The sequence below is a fragment of the Notothenia rossii genome, assembly GCF_949606895.1.
Source record: "Notothenia rossii genome assembly, chromosome: 8".
Classification (NCBI taxonomy): Eukaryota; Metazoa; Chordata; class Actinopteri; order Perciformes; family Nototheniidae; genus Notothenia; species Notothenia rossii.
This window is the reverse complement of record NC_136906.1, coordinates 71645188-71665711: the sequence shown is the minus strand read 5'-3', so window position 1 is coordinate 71665711 and position 20524 is coordinate 71645188. Positions and strand designations below refer to the sequence as shown.

General features: G+C 40.1%; 1 protein-coding gene across 1 annotated transcript in view; it reads left to right on the top strand.

Moving 5' to 3' along the window:
• The window catches only part of lpgat1 (lysophosphatidylglycerol acyltransferase 1), a 51776-nt gene that overhangs the window by 7152 nt on the left and 24100 nt on the right, over positions 1-20524 (top strand). The window contains exons 3-5 of the mRNA XM_079641885.1: positions 8889-9007; positions 10916-11011; positions 17415-17694. Of these exons, the coding sequence (XP_079498011.1) occupies positions 8889-9007; positions 10916-11011; positions 17415-17694 (495 nt within the window). The remainder of the gene's footprint in view (positions 1-8888; positions 9008-10915; positions 11012-17414; positions 17695-20524) is intronic.

The window sequence follows — 20524 nt, the reverse complement described above, 5'->3', positions numbered from 1 at the left end:
AACATTATGTGCTATATACGTATTGTTTTGTGATGTATTTGATATAAAACTCTAGAAGCCATGGATAGGGTTAAATGAGCTTTTAAAGAGGACATCAAATTACAGGCTGTTCATGAGACTAATTAAACCAACATGGAGACTACCGGGCTGCACTGGCTAACCATGGCTGTGGTTGTTGTTTGGCATATCTGATAAACGTCTTGTGGTCTCAATCCTTTGAGATGTGCTTTAGGCATTTCTCATATTTAGGTATCTTCTTTCAAGTTTGATATATTTTCCAAAATACCGTTTTCCTACAAAAAATGTGCACTTATATGCAGGGTTTGATATAGGAGATTCTACTAGATTGGGGGATATACACTTACCAGGAGGCAATAGTTTATTTTTTCTGTCAAATTCATCAGAAGCAGGGTTAGTTAACACCTATAGTACTTTTACTGGACCCCATTATAACTTAAGATCTGTGTTTTTCTAAAATGTGGAGCTTCAAATGTTCTCTCGTTCAGCCGTCGCTCTACAGCCCGTCACCAGAAAGCTTTAAACCATCAATTAAAATGTCCCCTTTTTACTTTTAGTCCTTTTTTTCGTATATTTCCCTCTTTTTCGACATGCTTAATGGAGATGGTGTGATGCTTTGCCACATCCTTCTCTCCCTAACAGAGGAGAAGAAACGAAGCAAGGGGCAGCGAGGTTAAACCGTTTAGCTGATCGCCAATACGGGATTAGACGTTGCGCCTGCAGTGTGGCTGTCATGCTGCTGCGCTAACTGTGTCATCTCTCAAAGACAATTTCCCTAATGTCCTCAATCTGACAGATGACCTATCTCTATGATATCATTTGTGATAGTCTCCCGCAACAATGTGGACTTCAGTGAGCGTGAACGCATGTTCCTCATGAAATGACATTGCCTTCAGGGTGCCAATATGTGTCATCTTTCTCGAGATACGTTCTCGATTGCTGTTCGCACTAGAGTTGAGTTTATTCTCCAGAGGACCAAAAGGCCTAGCTTGAACATGCCAAAAACTTTGGAATTTTGGCTTGAGCCGTCCCTTATAGATACTGTCTTTATACGTTAGTGAGCCGGATCATTTGGCTCGGCTCTCTTAAAGCGCCGCTGTAAACTTTCGGCTCCCGAACATTTTTTAAAATCACTTTCTTTCACGTCGAATAGGGCTGCACAATTTGGGGAAATAATCTAATTGCGATTTTTCTGACAGATATTGCGATATATCTTTTTTTAAGCGACCCAACGGAAGTTTATTGTAAAATGCGGCCATATCTCCGGCTAGGAAGGTCGTATCAACATGCTCCCGTCTCTAGCACCCCCGCAGCTCCAGCTACGAGTGAAAGAACTAAACTTACATGAAACTTCCGTTGGGCTGCTTTAAAGTCAAGCTTCAGTTTAAGACTCACCCTGTAATAGATATAAAACATGTGATGGAGCATTACTAACCTGACTCAGATGGTTTGTTTCACCAAACCATCTAGGAAAGCTCCACTGGAAGCCATTTAGAAAGGGCAGGCACTTTAAAAAATACTTGGCAGGTGATTGGATCAATCTGTCTATCACCTTCTATCATGGAACACTTCTGATTGGTTAACAATGGCTGGTACATGTGGAGCACAGCACTTCTGATTGGTGTGGATGACTGACACACAAGAAGAACAAAAAAAGAAATCGTAGGCTTTGCGATTTGATAATTGCATCATTTAAAATTGCGATTTAGATTTAAAATCGATTAATCGTTCAGCCATAACGTCGAAATAATCTTTTTGTGTTGCCAGGCTGCAACTCAGACGCTTTAGAGAAGGTAGGATGAACAATGACGGTTGCTTATACTCTATTGTCAACAGCCTCACAAGTATAGTGATTTAGATATAAATTAACTGTTGAATGGAGTCGTGCGTTGGCATTACGTAACTAAATCACATTTTGAGTACAGTGGGTTGAATTTCAAGGTGGAACAAACGTAGCCTCCAACCTTCTGTCATCGCAAACTCTCCCGCCAGGGAAATGAGTCGGCCGTTTAGCGTGAGTCATGCAGCAAAAGTTAATCTCACAGGTTGCTTGAAATCATTTTCTCCTGGGGTTGACAGCAGATCTTACATTTCATACAGTCTACAATGACATGTAATTGCGCAGTTTGTAGCATAAAAAGCCTTCTGTATTTGAATATCTGCCATTGAATAGTTGACAAGATGTCCTTTTTTTATTTAATGAAACGTAATGTTTGCTCAAGCAAATGGATCCTGGACTGTAGGCCTCAGATAACTAGATAAGCAAGAATGATATCAGTTCCTGTTGATCATTTAGTTGGAGTTTAACGATCAATACAAGGATTGTTTGAGGTTTGACTTCAGGTCTCTTAGCAACAGTCAGTTATCTGATGCTATCTGGTATGGAAAATGGGAGGGAAATTGCTCTCTCAGCCATATTCAGGAGAAGATATGTGAGGAAAACTCAACACACATAAATATTGTAACGGCAAAAATACAATGCAACATCAAACTGGTATTTTAAGGCCTTATTTGATCGCAACAAGGTTTATAAAACGGCAACATGTAAGCAAGCATCCAATGGTAATACTAATACTTTGTATTCTTTTCAAATGTTCTCATGGAGCAAACCAACAATGTTACAGGACTGACCCATTAAAATGATTAAGGCACAGCACTTCTATAATAGAAGCCACTCTATGGTGAAATAGATAATTGTTGTGTACCTTCATATGATCACAGTTATAACTCAAGTCCAGATTATAGTCATCTCTGAAAGACACCAACGTTTTATTTTGGCAGAAAATGTTGAGTATTTCCATCGACAGCTGTGTTTACTAATAGCTTGTGTAATGACTTCCTTGATTCCCAGAATGGCTTTTGAATAACCCCGCAGTGAGTGAACTTGGTTATTTTGAACTTTCTTTGTATAAAAACAGAGTACTAATGTTTTTTACAGTAAATAAAAGTGGGAACTTTACTGAAACAGAAATGTGGTCTTTTGAGGCTAAATTCAGATGAGAAATAGGAATATCAGCTTCTGCTATGTTTATTATTTTCTCTGTACGACTCTTTTATATGGGGAACGAACACAACTTTAATAATTTTTTATTAGGGGTGCACCGAATTGGAAATTCTTGACCGAAACCGATACCGAAAATAGGAAACAGTTGGCCGAAAACCGAATGCCGAAAAGCCGAAAATGATTAATAGAAATATATATATATAATGTATACATTTTTTACCAATGTTGTTCAGCTACCTGATTATGGAAAAAGACATGATTACGGCAAAACTTAACTTAAATAATAATCATTATTATGGGTCCATAAAACATTTATTCAGAACTTTTGAATGCATACAGTAAATTAATTCCAAGTCAAGTGCATCTTATTTTATCTGTAGGATAACTACAACAAAGTGCATTCAGAACAAAGCCAAGGTGCTTTAAAACTGCATAAACATCTAGGCCAGTAGGCCTACAACAAAATAGTGTAAATAAAGACTGTAACAGCCAGGCCTTCAACAACAACAAATTCACCTATAAGTTTGGTAACCTAACGTGTTGTTGTGATGACGTAATCAAAACGCGGCGACAACAAGCACGGCGCGCGACCATGCTCGCGGCTGGCTCACAGCCAACATGTCTGCCGCTTGGAGATATTTCAAAATATCAGAGAAAGAGGCGCGGATTGCGACTTGTAAAACGTGTTCAGCTGACATTTCTCGAGGGGGTGTAACTGCAAAGACTTACACCACTTCGGGATTACTCCACCACTTGAAATCAAAACACCCGGTCAAATATGCCGAGTATGATCAACGTAACCCTGTTCTCGGACATTCGGTGATATTTTTTCGGCCGAAAGGGCTTTTTTAACCATTTTCGGCCGATCATTTTCGGTGGCCGAATATTCGGTGCATCCCTATTTTTTATGCATGCTTCTACGTAACATTACGCTGTCTTTGGCTCTTTTTCTGCTGTAACAACGTACATTTCTCTTCTGTGGGACTAATAAAGGGATTCTGATTCGAATAACCTGCCATTACTTCTTAATCATGTACCATGTGCAAAAAAAAAAAAAAGACCCAGAAAATGCAAGTATTACTGCCAGGAGCTTTTTAATGATCAGATAACTTCCTGAAAAGAAATCTTGCGCTCAATAAACCCATTTGGTCCAGTTCTGAGCTCCTTTGTCAGTCAGTCTTGTCTCTTGAAGCCGCATTGTCTTGCCTTGGTGTCATATCCTGGCGTCCAAAAAACAATTCCGGTTCATCGTTATCTGCTAGCAATCCTAACATTAGCCGCGTTCACACCGGAGTACTTTTCCCACTTTAGTTCCGATATAGTTCCGAAATGTCGCGTTCACACCAAAAAGAGCCGGAACAAAAATTAGTTCATGAGAACCTTTTTACCCCCTTTTCCGTCCCTGCTAGAGAGCAGGGACTCTCATGCGGCTCTCTTGTGAGAAAATAGCTATATTTCTGATTGGCTGAGCGGATTGCAAACCACTCCCCGTAAAACTCAAAAAAAGTGTTGTGAAGCCACCATTTTATTAGCATTATTAGCATTAGCATTAGCCCAGCTCAGAAACGCAGAGAGACTAACTTATGGCAACACAAAATAAAACATGGGAGCGGTGGAGATGAGGAGGTGTCGGCGTTCTGGCGATTTACTCGGAAGGCTTCAGTAGAAGCTGCTGCGAGTCCCAGCAGCTTCTACTGAAGCCAGTCCCCGTCAACCGGGGGGAACTAAAGAGTTCTCATGAACCTTTGTGGGAAAAGTACTGCGGTGTGAATGCGCCTTTCAACTCCCCCATTAAGAGCAAGCGCTCTCACTTTTCCCCCTAAGGCCTAACTGATGAAACATTTGCATTACACAGAGCTGGTCACACCCGCCCTGAACGGATGAACTGATTAACTGTGGGGTTTCCCTGCAAACGACTCAATCTTTTCACCTCCTGTGTTCCTCTGTTTATATGCAGAGCTGTTGAAGTGCATTTTAAATTGCAAACGCAGCTAATGTGTTCTACAGGAGGGCCATTGTTGTCACTCCTCATCTCGCAGCCCTGGTTCCTCCTTTGTTGCAGCTCCTGTGTGTGTGTCGCGTCAACAATAAGACACAGACGAATGCTCAGTAAAGTAGCCTGTATACACTGACAATGTAAATCAGGGAAGAGGGAGCAGAGGTCCGCTGGAGATCGACTCCTGCCTGTGCTGATAATGACGCTGGTCATTGTTTGGTTGAAAGTGTTTGTTACGGAGAATAGCTGGAAATGATGAACAGAAAAGAGGGTCACTGATTTAAAACACAATAGACTTCTTTTAAGACCACGCTCTTAGTAATTACCATTAAACTGCGATGGTGTGAGTCTTCCTTTTACATTTGTTTTAATGTGTCAACAGGTTCAAATCAGTAATGATACATTTGTATGATAAGGGTGCTATATCATCTAAAGCCTCTGTGATACGAGTTAACATAAATTCAGACGTTAGCTCCTTTTCATTTTTCAAATCGTATTATTTTTAGACTAAATAAAAACATATTTCCATTTTAATTTATCGACTGAAAGTGAGATTTACCACATCCATAATGGAAGACATTGGCAGAGATTACTTTTAGCTTTTCTCTGTTGACTAAAAGTTGTGTATTTTGGTTTGAGGTCTTCATCTGATTTTGAGATATTCTCCATACTTTACGGACTAATGTTTATTTAAATTCACAAGGTTTTTCTTAATATACATTGCTTTACTCTTTGGGAGATTCAGGACCAGTGTGGTTTGGAAGTACTGTTAGCTGCTAACGCTACTGTGTTTGCTTACACTAATAATCTCTCCCGCTTGTAGTTTTATCGCCAGGTAACATGGATGCTTCCTAAATCGCAAGCAAGGTTTGTCTGCCATCCAACGTTTTATAGATTGGTCAAAACCTCTATATCTTCAGAGTAGATAAAGCACGTCTGGCTAGCAGGAGAGGTAAAGGAGCTAGAACTCACACAGAAAGCTCCTTCAAAGGTCTATCTTTGAAAGTATTTTAGATTTTGGCCAAATGTGTCTCAGGCTGTTAGACAGGTTATGTGCAAGGAATCGTCTCACCTGGCGCATTAATCAAAGATATATTTGTTTGGATTAGGAATTGAGCCTAAGGCAGTAATATGCATATACCAATATATTGTGTGTGCTTCTGTTTTTGCTTGTTACGGCTGCATCACCAGTTAAAGCTGTAGTTTCCATTATTACCATCTGCCTGCTGCAGACACAGACCCCGTTTACACAATAACAAAACGGGCTGGATCCGCATAGTTTCTCTTGCGTATAGCCCTTTCATATACACGAGGCCGTAACAAAACGATAGCAAACGGACCCCACAAACGATAACAGGTCCCAAGGTGGATAGATTTGCAAACGAAACGCTCTGGGGGGTTAAACGGCTCTGTGTAATCGCCCCTATACGATCATTTCCCGATATATGAAGCCATAGCCCCGCCTCTCCCCACCTCTGCTGCTCACTGCTGTAGCACTAGCAGTAGCTACTGTCAGTAGCTACTACTAGTGCTACTGCTACTGACCATGCTACAGATGTTAGTACAACATCTACAGCTCCTCTACCACAACCATCAGCAACAAGTGGACATGGAGAATTACATGAACTACCACATGTTGCTAAATCCACTGCGGAACATAAACAAACGGGCAACCATGGCAACCATGGTCCGGGGTCTTCTTCGCTGATTTTGGTGTATTTTGTGGCGGAAGTTACAGTGCCAGTTACAGTCCCGGCACATGTACTACAGCGTTTCCAGCGTTCTCGTGTGAACAGACACGTCAAATGAAACGAATACGTGTGAACGGAAGACTTTTTTGAAAACGCATACTGTGCATAAATGCAAACGTTCCCGTGTGAGCAGCACCACAGTATCACACGCTGTGATTGAAGTGAATGAACTACAACTGAGTGCTGATTGATTTTGTGTCACCTCATAAAGTCAGCCTGATAATATTAGTCCAAACCATTTGGCTGTGACATTTGAATCAAGCCGGCTGTAAATTCACACAAAAAACATGAAATGAGTCCTATCTCAGCAACTTTTGGTCAGACTGTAATCAAAACTGTTCTCCTGGCAGAAGAGACCTCGCTGCACCTGTGTGCAGTGTAGCTTGATGTGCCTGTACCTGGCCCAAAGAACTGCTGCTCGCCTCTATGTAGGCTTTGTGTTATTTTCTATCACTTTGACAGCCGACAAATCTATGGCTCTGTGCTCAGCTTTATGTGGGTTCGCTGCAAAGGGAAGCATTATTTATATACAGCAGATATGCAAATAAGCCTGATCTCCTGTTGCAGCAGGATGGAGACTTAACTTACTGCTGATCCAAATTAAAATATATTTCAGGAGAGGAGCTCCCGAACCAACAAGTCTGCTGAAGATGACACTAAGCCTGAGGAATATGGGTACAACTGAACATATTCATCACCTGCTGTGGTCTTTTCTAAAAAATAAGCTAATGTCCCCTATAAAAAGAAATAGTTGCGTTAGTGCAATGTTTGACGCTTAGTAGAAATGATATAGCTAATATGTTGGACTCCGCTGTGACATGTTTACATGCGTTAAAGTTCAGAAAGGTCTATTTTTCTCATACTGCCTCTTTTCACCCTCAGTTGAGAGAGAAACTCTTTAGACTTTAGGATTTTAGCCTTTGCAGGTCATTTACATGCACAAACATTTCTATTACACACTACAGGAAACGAAACCCCCCCCCCCCCCCCCCCCAAACTAAATAGAGCCCCTTTAAGATAGTTCATTACACATGTAGTCATTGTTGGGGAAATGTCGTAATGGGGCTCTTGAAACTGACAATGACACAGAACAGAAGTGGATGCAATTGGCCAGAATGTCACAAAAGGATAGGAAAAAAAAGAGACTGATTTTCAAGCTGTGGATACATGTCTTGAACAACGTTTTAGAAATGCTTACATCATGGAACACTAACAAATTCCGAGGCAGACAACAGGAAGTTCTTCTTACGCGTTGTTAGACATTAAGCTTGTAGTATCAATCTTTTCATTACACCTCCTATATCGTGTAGCCGCACTATAATTCATGTATATGGCAGTCCAGTCCAGTGTGCAAATGATAGCTCAGATAATCAGGCAATATTTTTGATATGCTGCTATTAAAACTACACAACATCCTTTTTTATCTCTGACTGGTTAGGTCAACAGTGAGAGTGATTGTGAGAGCACTTCCTGAAACTCACTTCTCATTTCTCATTCCATTTGAACATTGATTCATAAACACGATAACCAATTCATTTAGTAGAAAAGGTCTAAAACCGAACTTTAAAAGTTGGCTTTAGGTGACCTCCAGGAGTGGTCTGAAACGGATCATTTTCTGATAACGATGAAATAGCCCCGCCTCCCTCTCCCCACGTCTCCCTCTCCCCACGTCTCCTGCTCAGAGATCAGCTGCTGGGCTTTCAGAAGACGGGAGGAAAAGAGAGGCTCTGTTTATTATTCGTGTCACTGTAGCACTCAATACTTTTAAAGCCGTGGTTAAATATTTCAGTAAAGTTTGTCGAAAAACGAATTAATGTGGGTCCAAATCCACATTTAAAATAGTTTCAAAACATTGTCATATTGTGTTTTTACTACTGAATAAAAGTCAGATGTAGAACATTTTTTTTGCAAATGATTTTCCATTTTCTCCCTGATTAACACTTTGTTGCTACTATGTACTGAGGAAATGCATAGAACATGTTTGTTGGACCAATGTTGGACAATGACTCTAAGTGACAAACTTGAATTTAAGAAAACTTTCCCAACAAGTCTTGTAAAATATATAATTTGTGTACATCTGTTTAACCATAAGCATGTTTTTCTGTCATTCCCCCTTCAGTAACGGAGTGGGGCGACGACGTACGGCCGATCTCTGAAGAAGAAGCCATGGTCATCGTCAACCACCAATCCACAGGAGACGTGTGCACCCTCATGATGTGCCTGCAAGACAAGGGCATGGTGAGAACTGAGAGAAATGCGTTTCATCATCCCTTTAAGGAACTACAGGAATGTAACATTAGGGTCGAACACCGTCACGTTGGCGTAAATAAAAGCCGTGCAGCAACTCGAGCCTGCATGGTGTTGGCACTGTGTGTGTATTCTGCTGTTTCTGTCTGGGCATGTTGATGTGTTTGTAACTGCAGAGGAGGAAATCCTGAGTGCACACATTATCTAAACACCCTTTAATTATGTTTGATTTAGGGATGTTTGTCAAAGGTAAGCCAAAAGCCTAACTGGCAGTTATTTGGCCAAATGATAAAGAACAATGTTCAGTTCAAATGAAAAGAAGGGCAATCTTTGAATTATCATACGCTATTAGTTATCAAGTTTAATAAATGCTTTCCTGTAGTTTACTCAGAAGTTACATAGAGTTCAGTTTACTCTGATTACGTGCCCCATATGACTTATTAAGGATCATTTCCATACCTTCATTTAAACAACCCTTTTTGTACACTGCGTTTTTCCTACTCACATATTGCCTTTTGGCAGTTAACATTGGTCAAGGGATGATGCTTTTCAAGTCAAAACAGTCAACACTTTTGAAGCAGGCAGCCTCGTAAAGCAGAGCTGTGGTTTGCTGCATTCAAATGACAAAATGCGAGTATGCGCATTGAGCAGAGTTTTACCCACAGCCAACAGCAGCTATGCAAAGACCTGAGCGGTGGCTGACGTGCATTCTTTCACACAGAGCATTTCCAACAAGGCAAGGAAGTGAAACGTGCCTAAACATCAACACACACACACACACACACACACACACACACACACACACACACACACACACACACACACACACACACACACACACACACACACACACACACACACACACACACACACACACCTTCCTCTGTTTCAATAGTATACTTCTTCAACACATCTAATTTAGTGCAGAGGATGTTTTTCTTCAGACAGGAAGGTTGACACACTACAACATGTAGAGCTGCAGGCTGTAGTGTCAATCACTCTGTTGCTATGGTGATTAGGGCGCACACATTGCTAAAATAATTCATTATTGCCATATCATTTGCAATATTAAATGGAAGATCTTTATAGGATCTGTATACCTGGATACCTTGTTAAGTGTGTCGAGTAAAATGATTGGGCTGGGATATCTCTGCACCTCCAAGGTCCTTCATGTAAAATTGAATTTTGAGACATATTTGACCTTTTCCAAATATTGCTCTTACTGCGATCAGTATGTTGCACAATCAAATCAAATCAAGTTTTTATTTATACAGCACATTTAAAAGCGATTTTTGGTCGAGCCAAAGTGCTGTACATGTAATAAAAACACATTACTACAATCACAATAAAAGACAATCATTTACAACAGAAATATAAAAAACAAAAACACAGGGAAATATTGTGTTAAATGGACATTGTTATTGGCTCAGTTGCCAGGGATGACATGCAGCCTCTAATCTTAACCAGAAGCTAATTAATCACACACAGAAATAGCTTCTATTTCTTGAGACGTGTTGTCAACAGCAGAGGTTTGCAAATAGAATCAAATTCTGTGGGAAACACTGCAACCTGCAGCCACCCGACTCCTGCTGGAGATTAGCTGTGAATTCGGGGGCCGGTGGGATGCAGCTGTGTTGTTGTGTGTTTATTATTATTTTGGTTGTTTTTTTTTTGCTGAGGCTGGCGCTGCAACAAACATGATGACATGATCCGCCTCAACAACTGCATCCCTGGCCCAGTTTATCCTCTTAGCGCTGAGAGCACAGTAAGCCAAAGCTGCGCCGCTGCAGGTCACGAGGGTGGAAGTGCTCACTGGGGCAGAGGCAGGCAAAAGAAAAGTCATGTGTTTTGGTTACAGGTAAACACAGGATTGATATTTTCATTGTGTTTCTTTTTCAGGCGTTACAAAAAATGATGTGGTTGATGGACCATGTGTTCAAATACACAAACTTTGGCCTAGTGTCCCTGATCCACGGGGACTTCTTCATCAGACAGGTAAGAGACCCTCAACTGGCAGCATTGGTGATTAAATACTGGGAGCAAAGAGCTGCAACACAAGAAGTACACTGGGGGGAATTCAAATTGATGTCAGACACTGAAGATGTATTGGTAGACAAAGTCTCTGCCCAAACCAACTCTGAAGCTCTGTCCCCTGAAATGCTCCCCTTACCCACAGAAAGTTAATAATCAACAATACATCAGCAAGACATAACCAGCTATGTTTCTTGCAGAGAAGCTGGCTCCAGATGGCCTCGGGTCAAATAAGGTTTACCCATTTACTCTTAGCATATTCATACAGACCTATTATTATTATCTGAGGGAGTGAATGCTTGCAGCCTTGCTTTATGCATATTCAGAAGTAATCAAAGGGGGTCATGTCCTAACACAGCTGATGAATAGAGCCTGAAAAAACAGGCGCTGGCTTATCGTCAAACAATAGAGCGTCCAAGGTCAAATAACTAACTGTCTGCCCAGGAAGAGAAACACAAACTGAGGTGAGGATACAAGTGGAGAATTAATAAATGGAGACGAGTTAAATACATTTTCTAACACCATCACCATCCATCAATCACATTTAAGTAGCATAGCCCCACAGTTGTCTCAGGCGGCTTCACAACGCATTCTCTGTCCTGAGACCCTCGAAGTGCACAAGGAAAAAAACAGGATTAATGGGGAAACAATGGCAGAAACCTCGCAGAGAGCAAAAAAAGTAGGATCTCACTCATAGTTCGGACCAATATGCAATAGATGTCTTGTATAGATAAAAACATAGATAATGAAATGACAACATAGACAATCCAAATGGCAGAATGAAAAAGTGACAGATCCAAAAAAAGATGGATCAAAAGGTGGTTTTAGGTCTACTTTTAAAAGTGAGACATGCTGCAGTGTCTTTTTATTGGTCACACCTAGGGATGGGTATCGAGAACCGGTGCTAAGTCAGTACCGGTACCTGATTGGACGGTATTGGTATACCGTTAAGCCGCTGGACAAACGGTGCTGCTATCGGTATATGAATTACGCTACTTCCTTAGTTCAAACTATTCTGGTTGGGAACCCTCATCCCGTTTGACCTATCCGGTTTGAGTACCACTCTGATTGGCCACTTTGAATGCCACTCGCCATCTCTCCTAACAGCGCTCTTATTATTGTGAGACTCCCAGGGGCAGACGCGACATCTTGCTAGAAACAGCGTCTCAAGGCTTCTTAACATTTGACAACCTATTAATGATGCATACCCACTTAACGGGAAGAAACTCAGCTAACAGACGATATTACCAAGAGTCTAAAATCAACACTTAGCAAAAACGGGCTAACGGCTACTTTAGCACATAACTGGCAAAAGCGATCTTTTCTACGTCATTTTATCAGTTAATCCAATGTCTCTGTGTAACTTTAAAATCATTACTGATAATCCATCATTACAATTATAAATAATAAACGCAATAAACGGATTATAATGGTTAGCTGACCGGAGCTTCCGGTTTAGGAGGTGCGCACGCAGCGTCTCGTTTTAACTGAATAATGGTCATGTTTACATGGATTTCTGAACTGCCCCTAATTACCGCCCCCCTTCCAGAGACACACTGTCAAACAGACTCATACCTGCTTGGTATGACATTGAAAAAGTTACATTAAATACAAATAAATTACAATAAAATGACTGTTGTTTAATCTTCACATCTTGTAATCAATCAAATTATTGAAAAGTGTCGATAAGAGTATCGAAAAATACCGGTATCGATAAGCAGTATCGGTATCGATAAAATCCTAACGATACCCATCCCTAGTCACACCTGATATTAGGCCATCAGAGGTTGAACATTAACACGCTGTGATTTACATACTACACATATTTGCATTCAGGGTGCTGCCAGGCCGGTTTACTTTCTTTGTGATGTGTGTCAAGGCTACATTCACCTTTCCTTTTTTGCTGGGAGATTAATGATTATTTTCCCTCACATTTCAACACCTTGTTTTTTCCCTATTTATTTCAGGATTACAGTTTTTTTTAGGTCATAACTCTTTTTCAACCTTATACCTGTTTTCCTGGTTTTACTGCACTATGTAAAGTGGAGCCATTACCCATCTGCCTGTCCCAGCTGGACAGCAGATATGTTAGTGAGGCTTTCTACTTAGCATTGTGTCCTCAGAGAAGGTTAGGGGCAGTGGACAGAAGTGTGTGTGTGTGTGTGTGTGTGTCGGACTGACCCTTGGTTATTTGGGCAGCTGGAGCAGAGCTCTGACAGATCTCTACTCAATGAGCCAAAAGGGATTCCTTAGGGGAATTCCTGGAATGTCCTAAAAGTTTTGGGAAGTTTATTCAAGACAGGAAACAATAATTACCTGCAGAGCTTAACAAAGGACAGAATATTATTAAACTAGTTGGCTCCAATCACAAGAAACATAGGATATATTAATTGTATCTAGTATAAGGCATACTGAAATGTTCTCTTTTTTGTCCCAGGCTTGCAGTTCATTTACACCTTTTTATTGGATTTATTTTACTGCGAGAAAATCCAGGGAAGCTCTAACTTTTTTTAAATGTAATTTTAAACAGTATTTTCAGGACTTTATGCGCAAGACATTTCCAAAGCATAATAACATGCCCCCAACACTGCAAGCTGAGATTGGTATGCATTTTCAAAAAGGCCATTTAGTTATGGACTATTAGTTACCAGCATCAGGCGCTCCAACCAAGTGAAAAATGGACACTTTAATTACCGGCTTCAGCACAATTAGAACAAGATTAGAACATTTCCACACACTCATTTATATGCTGCTGTTTGTGCTTCCTGACAAAGCCTCCTCTGTCTGATATTAGCTGACAGCTGGATGGCTAATATTCCATTCCCAGCAAGTAGAGACCGACCGAATGAAGTTAAATCCTCACATAATAAATCTCATAACAACAGATAATATCTCGACAACAAACACAAACTCAGAGCACAAACCAGTGTCTTCCCTTCAGTTTGCTCCTCTCCCAATGTTCAATCCAACCATTACATTCACAACAAGGCCGCTACACTGTCATCTGTCATTAGTGGACATGTGTTGTTGCTAAGCTATTCATGTCCAAAATTTGAATGTGTTCAATCAATTTGATATATTTAGTTTATACATGTGAGGCTTTTGACATTGTAATGAGCTGATCTGTATTGTCTGTGGAGCTAAACTTAATGGCACAATCTCCAATAATAAATCGATTTAAAAATATTGCTATAACGTTCAGTAACATCACTGCTGATAGGTTGGCTAAGTTGCAAACAAAGGTAGTTTTGTTGTAAAATGAATGAACATCCCAGTCATCCCACTTTTCATCTTTGAGCTGCAGAAACACCGTAGCCATGGCGAGAGGGAATTACATTTTTTAGGTCATGGAAATACTTTTGCCGTGGGATTTTAGGCGCTGTGCCGAGGGTGAAGCAACCGTAGCTGCGTACAGCCACACAGGCTGCAGTGGAGGAGCAAACCAAGTGGTTTCTGCCCTCTCTCTCTCCCTCTCTGTGATCCACTCTTGCGTTCTTGTGTGTGCATTCTTGACATCCTTCCCCAGAATACTTCACACATCCTCACAGCTCAGCACGCATCTGGCCGAGCCTCCTGAGCCTCTGCCGTCCACTCAGTGGCGGACATGTCTCTGACATCGTTCTGCACAGCAACACATCGCTGGCTTTGATGACCGTAGCTCACTAACTTGTGGTACCCGCTCGCGATTGGACACTTTTTCCTTTGTTAGTGTTGGTGTTCTCAAACTTCTGAAACATGAAATTAGAGGCACACCATAAAAAACTTTTTCATGTTTTTTTATTTTAATGATGTACAAAGCCATAAAAGGTTTATATCCTGAATACACTCAAATAACTCAGAGTTATTACTTTGGTTTCATCAAAATCTTTCCCTGCCTGAAACCCCTCCATTGTAGTCCTTTGTTTACTTCATTAACATAGTGACATCACTACGTAACACTCATGCTTCTATTGGCTAGACATGTGATAGTTTTTGGTATTGTATATATTTTGGATGTGCTCCTAAAATTAAGCTTAACCTTTCATATTTATATTTCCTCTTAGTAATTTAACAAAGGATGTTAGAATACCACACATTTAGTCGTTGATACCAATACCAGTTAATTCCATTATGGTAAAAAACAACAATGAATCCAATGTATTTTTTACCTACATTAAGTTGTTTACTACAATTTGCAAACTATTTTTTATAAGAAGTCAAATACATTTAATCTATATTTAAAAAAAACGGCATCTATAGAAGTTCTAATTTAAAGCCATAAGACATTGAAACAGCAGAAACCAAAACAAAGCGGCAGGATGTGTGTTCAGACGACACGGTGCAGCCCCGCTCTGCTAATGCATTTAAAATGGCTTTTGACCGGGTCTAACTAAAAATCAATCTCTCCTCTCCGTCCCGTTACTGCTAATGCTCTGAATGTTTTCAAGGCCATCATGTTTTTTCATCCATTTCAGTCGTACTATGTGTTCTTCTCTGAGTGCTCCTGTTGCTGCAGCTTGTTTTCCTTTGTTATGATGTTTGTATGCGGACAAAAAACATCCATCAAGTTAATTGGATGAAATTAGGATTCAGCCTCAATCATTGTGTTGAAACAAACTGTTAGGGATTAATGCATTTGTTTTGAAGGTAGTCACCTAGTTTTAGGGGCACTTTTATTAGGACAAACTATAAAATGGGTATTTGCAGCCTTAAAAAGTAATTATTTGTCCATAGTGGATTGGATTTAATTTACAGATTTACAGTTAAACTGTTTCTTCACATAAAATAACGGAAAACATTTGACATTTTGTATCAACCGGAGACTAGCTCATAGGTTTCCAAGAAAAAACTCTGCATGAAGAAAAATGAATAAATTGGATCTTTGCGTATTAAGATTTTAATTTTTCCCAAATAATGTTTTCTATTATATTATGTGTCATGTATGGTTGTTGATGTTCATTTAAGCAATAGCTCACGACAGGCCGTGGTATATGCTCATTATATCACAGCTAAGAGGCTAACTGTTAACAGCATTCCAGCTATCTGTTCTTCTACGCACAAAATTCTTTATTCTTATTATTCCGCCCGTTATTTTGCTGGTCTTCTCCTCCCGCATTGAACATTGCAGTTCAAACATTAAAAACGTTCAGCTCGGTCGGGAATCTATTGCTATTACTTTTATCATTCATAACTTTCATAATTCCAGAGATACATCCCATAATTCATCCCATTTTTAACCATTGAAGTCAATGGAGAAATCCTTCAGACTTCAACAAATCTTCATGCGAATTCAACTGCTAACTGCTCCTTCATACCTTCACTCAGAAACCTCATTCCAACTTTAAAATGTTATACATCTTTCTGACATTATTCGTGTAACACAACTTTTAAATCTGATTCTTACTTTTAGAGATATTAAACATTGTTCAGACCTTGGTACAGAGGCCTTCTTCAGATTTTAACATTAACTAGAGTGCGTGATGTCACAGCTACAGTGTAGGAAATATTGAAATTTGCCTTCATATTTTTGTATATCCCCGGTCCATGCCTCAACAGCTCTACGCCAAATCTGAGATCTCATCATATGTCGTTTCCATGGAAACGCATCCCTCACCATAAAACACGATGTCGCTATAACTCCTATGAAAATGTTCAAAAAGTGCTCAAACTTCACATGTGTGCTAACAGTCCAGCTGTGACGACATCTACGTGAGCGTTTTGAGATTTCTTCAAATGTCGTTGCCATTGTAACACAAGGCTCGCCATGAAACACGTTTTCTCATAACTTCAGTGAAAATGCTCCAAACGGCCCAAAACTTCACAGGTTTTGTAACGATGCAGCCATCAACGCATCTAAGCGTATTATGGGATGTCATCAAATGTCGTTGGCATGGCGACAGATCATTCACCATCAAGTTAGTTCAGAAGTTTGCAGTTCAAATATTCTGCTGCTTTTCCAAGCCTTTTTACTTTCTTTTCTTCTCTCATCACACATTCAAGCCCCCAGTGTTCATGTATCATTTCAATCTAAATTATTCACTTTCTTCTTACACATTTCATTTTAATCAAAATTCTTCACTTTCTTCTTACACATTACATTTCAGCATAGCAGTTTAGTGTCAGCTTTTCAGCATAAAGCATTCCCACTAGCAATTTCTTCAGGAATTGCATTCTCTAGTTTTATTTCATATTCTGTTTTACCATATTATTATTTGTCATTTGAATGTAAAAGTCCTCAGTCAGGATATGTCTTGATTTGTACAAATGAAAATAAACAAAAAATAAGTGTTGGGGATTTAAATCCACTGACGCTGCTCTGGAAACCCTTATGGAAACAGATCAATTATAATATTTGATTTACTCAAACATACTTCCTCTGTTCCAACAGGGTAAAGCATACAGAGACAAGCAGCTGGTCTACCTGAAAGACCACCTAGAGAAATACTACCACAACCGCGACAGGAAGTGGATAGTTCTCTTCCCGGAGGGCGGCTTCTTGCGCAAAAGGCGGGAAACAAGCCAGTTGTTCGCCAAGAAGCACTCTCTCCCCCACCTGAACCACGTCACTTTGCCTCGCCTCGGGGCCACACAAGTTATCCTGAAGACGCTGTGTGCCCAGCAGGAGAACGGCAGCGTGGGCAGCGAGACTGGAACCCCCAACAAGACGGGTAAATAAAACGCTTTTTATTTGGCACTCATGATTACTAAATCCATGTTTGTGGGATCTTTAGCGTTGGTTATGATCATGACTTTGTTAAATGAGCTTGGGATGTATTTTTGTGCTATTTATCAATCTAGATTGTGTTAGTCTCAGTTTATAAGTGTTGGAAATATCAACCATTGAGATTTCTGACTTTTCTTTTAACTATGATGAAACTATGGAACAATAATGTTTTTTCCAGAAGGTAACCCCCAGTTACTCAACAAACTCCACATACAGATTTGTTGTGCGAGCAGTTTTTTTTGTTTTAAACGGTTTTATTTCTACCGTTTCCATCGTATCACAGCGCAGGAGGAAGCATGAATCTACTCATGAAGGACGCGCACGCTCCCTTGTCGGCTGTTGTAGTTCAGAGAAGAAAGGAAATACATTTTGAAATAAAAAATGTCGCCGCTTTTAGCACCACAAGCCAATTTCCAGCGTGTTTGATTATAGTCAGGGAAGAGCTGACACCCCTAAGGCTGATATCTCCAACACTCAGCACCACACACCAAAACAATCACATTTATGAAGAGCATTACCAAAAGAACTGTGTGTACCACCGTCCCTTTCTAGGTTTGTTTTATGGTCATTTTATGCCTTAAATGGAAAGTTGTAAGTAAAAGCTCTTTTCCACTTTAGTAGCATTATCAGAGCCCGTTATCCCCAACGCCACCAGGGTGCCCCTCTTCCCTCAGCGCTGACCTTCACTCATGTTTTCTAGGCTTTTAAAAGGCTATAAATAAATGCCATGCTTTCTAAAAACAGCATTTCCATAGACATGATCTTAAGTGGTTACCCCTGAAATGACTCCTTTTTGGGTTTTTAGTCCCCTGGGTCACATCACATCTGTAACAAAAAGTATAAATAAACTGCAGGCCACACACTCCAGAGGTGGGGTGCTGTGAGGTCATCTTTTTTTAAACTCATAACTAACAGCCATTGATAAGAAATGTTAAATGGATTTTGAGCATATTATATTGGACTTGTGTGGATTATTTTTCATATTTTTTAAAGGGGGCCTATCATGCTAAATGCACTTTTTGATGTCTTTTATACATACATGTGTCCCCGGTGTGTCAGGGAACTCACAAAGTGTCAGAAAAAAAAACTCTCTTTTCCTCCGTACCCAAATCTCTAGAAGCGGGGGTACAACGGAGCTGATCCAGATTTGCGTCCGATATGACGTAATATCGGAAATGTGGACCCACGGCACTATCAGAAACAATGCCTGACGTGTTTTGGACGTCATATGGTCTTTGTTTACATTAGCAAGCATCGCTAACACTCAGAGCTAACCTGTACTGGAGAGAGTATGTGTAAGAAGCAGGATATACAAAAAGGAACTCACATCATAGACATGTTTTTATATATTTGTATATATCGGAGACATTATATATCCCTAAAATTAGCATAATAGGAGACCTTTACTGCTATTCCTGGGGAAGTCTAGCAGATGTTTTGTATTCCTTTACCTTTGCTCTCTAAACACTGTACTGCAGCTCTTGATCAGATGAGATCTCATGTTGCCTAGAAGGCCATGAAGCATTAAATCATCACTATCCTCTGGGGGTCCTGGTTTCAATGAGATGGAGAGGAGAGGGGTGACAGGATTCACTTCAAGGTCCCTAAAACCACAGCGGCGAATTGCAGGAGACTCATTTTTCTGTCTAGCGACCAGTCCTAATTACGGCCAGGAAGAAAATGTAAATCTTTTGAGAGGGAAATCCTCAACACTTGGTTTTATTTGCAAATTTCTAAAGACATCATCTTCACTGGTCGGCAATACATAAATCCTTTTTGGTTTTTCATTCCCCCTTGTCACATTGGTTCTTAAAATAAGACACAACTGCCAACTGACTTTGACAAGAACACTTCTGCCTCTATGTCCAAGTGTTTTTCTTTATATGGACGGAAATCTTGAAATCATACCGTTTCTGTTTGTCTGCAAAGTAGCTGATGCGTTTTCTGAGAAAGGTCTTCGGCTGAGGAGAAAAAACAGTTTGAGAGGGGAATTTTGTCAGCTGTACTTACATGTAATTGCATTTACTGCAGCGTAAACCCCAATACCAGCAGTCATAACCTTTAGAAATGTTTTCCAGGCAGCTGTGAAAGAGCTATAAATAAATGCCATCATATTTAAAAATTACATTTCTATAGACTTCATCTTAAGTGGTCAGTCATTGATGCATACTTGTTGGTTTCTCATTCCCCTGGGTCACATCGAGTCTTCAAATGAGACAAAACTGCCTGCTGAGTTGGATAACACTTGGTTTTACATGACAATACATTGCATTTAGCTGACGCTGTTATCCAAAGCGACTTACAATAAGTGCATTCGACCATGAAGATACAAACATGAAGAAAACAGAATCATATAAGTACATCAGGTTTCATAGAGCCAAAACATTTCAAGTGCTACTCAACAGGCTTTAGATAAGCCAGTCCTTGGGGGGGGGGGGGGTGGCATTGGGATTTTTTTTTGAAATACTCTGGAGCAGAGAGAGGAGCTGTGGATTATTGTTATTGATTAATGCATCAGTGTTTCTTAGGGTCAAAAACACTAAACTCACAACTTAAGATGAAAGTGTTTAGTTTATTTAATACAAGAGTAAATGTTCAATGTGAACAGTGACAGTAGATATAGATTAGTTGCAATTTAGTGCTATATATATATATAAAGATTATAATTTTTTTAAACACCTTGAATTTCAGGAGGGGCTCCGTTGGCGGGGCACAGCGCCCCTCCAAGACAATGGTAGGGGAAACACTGGAGTCCCAGCAGCCTCTACTGAAGC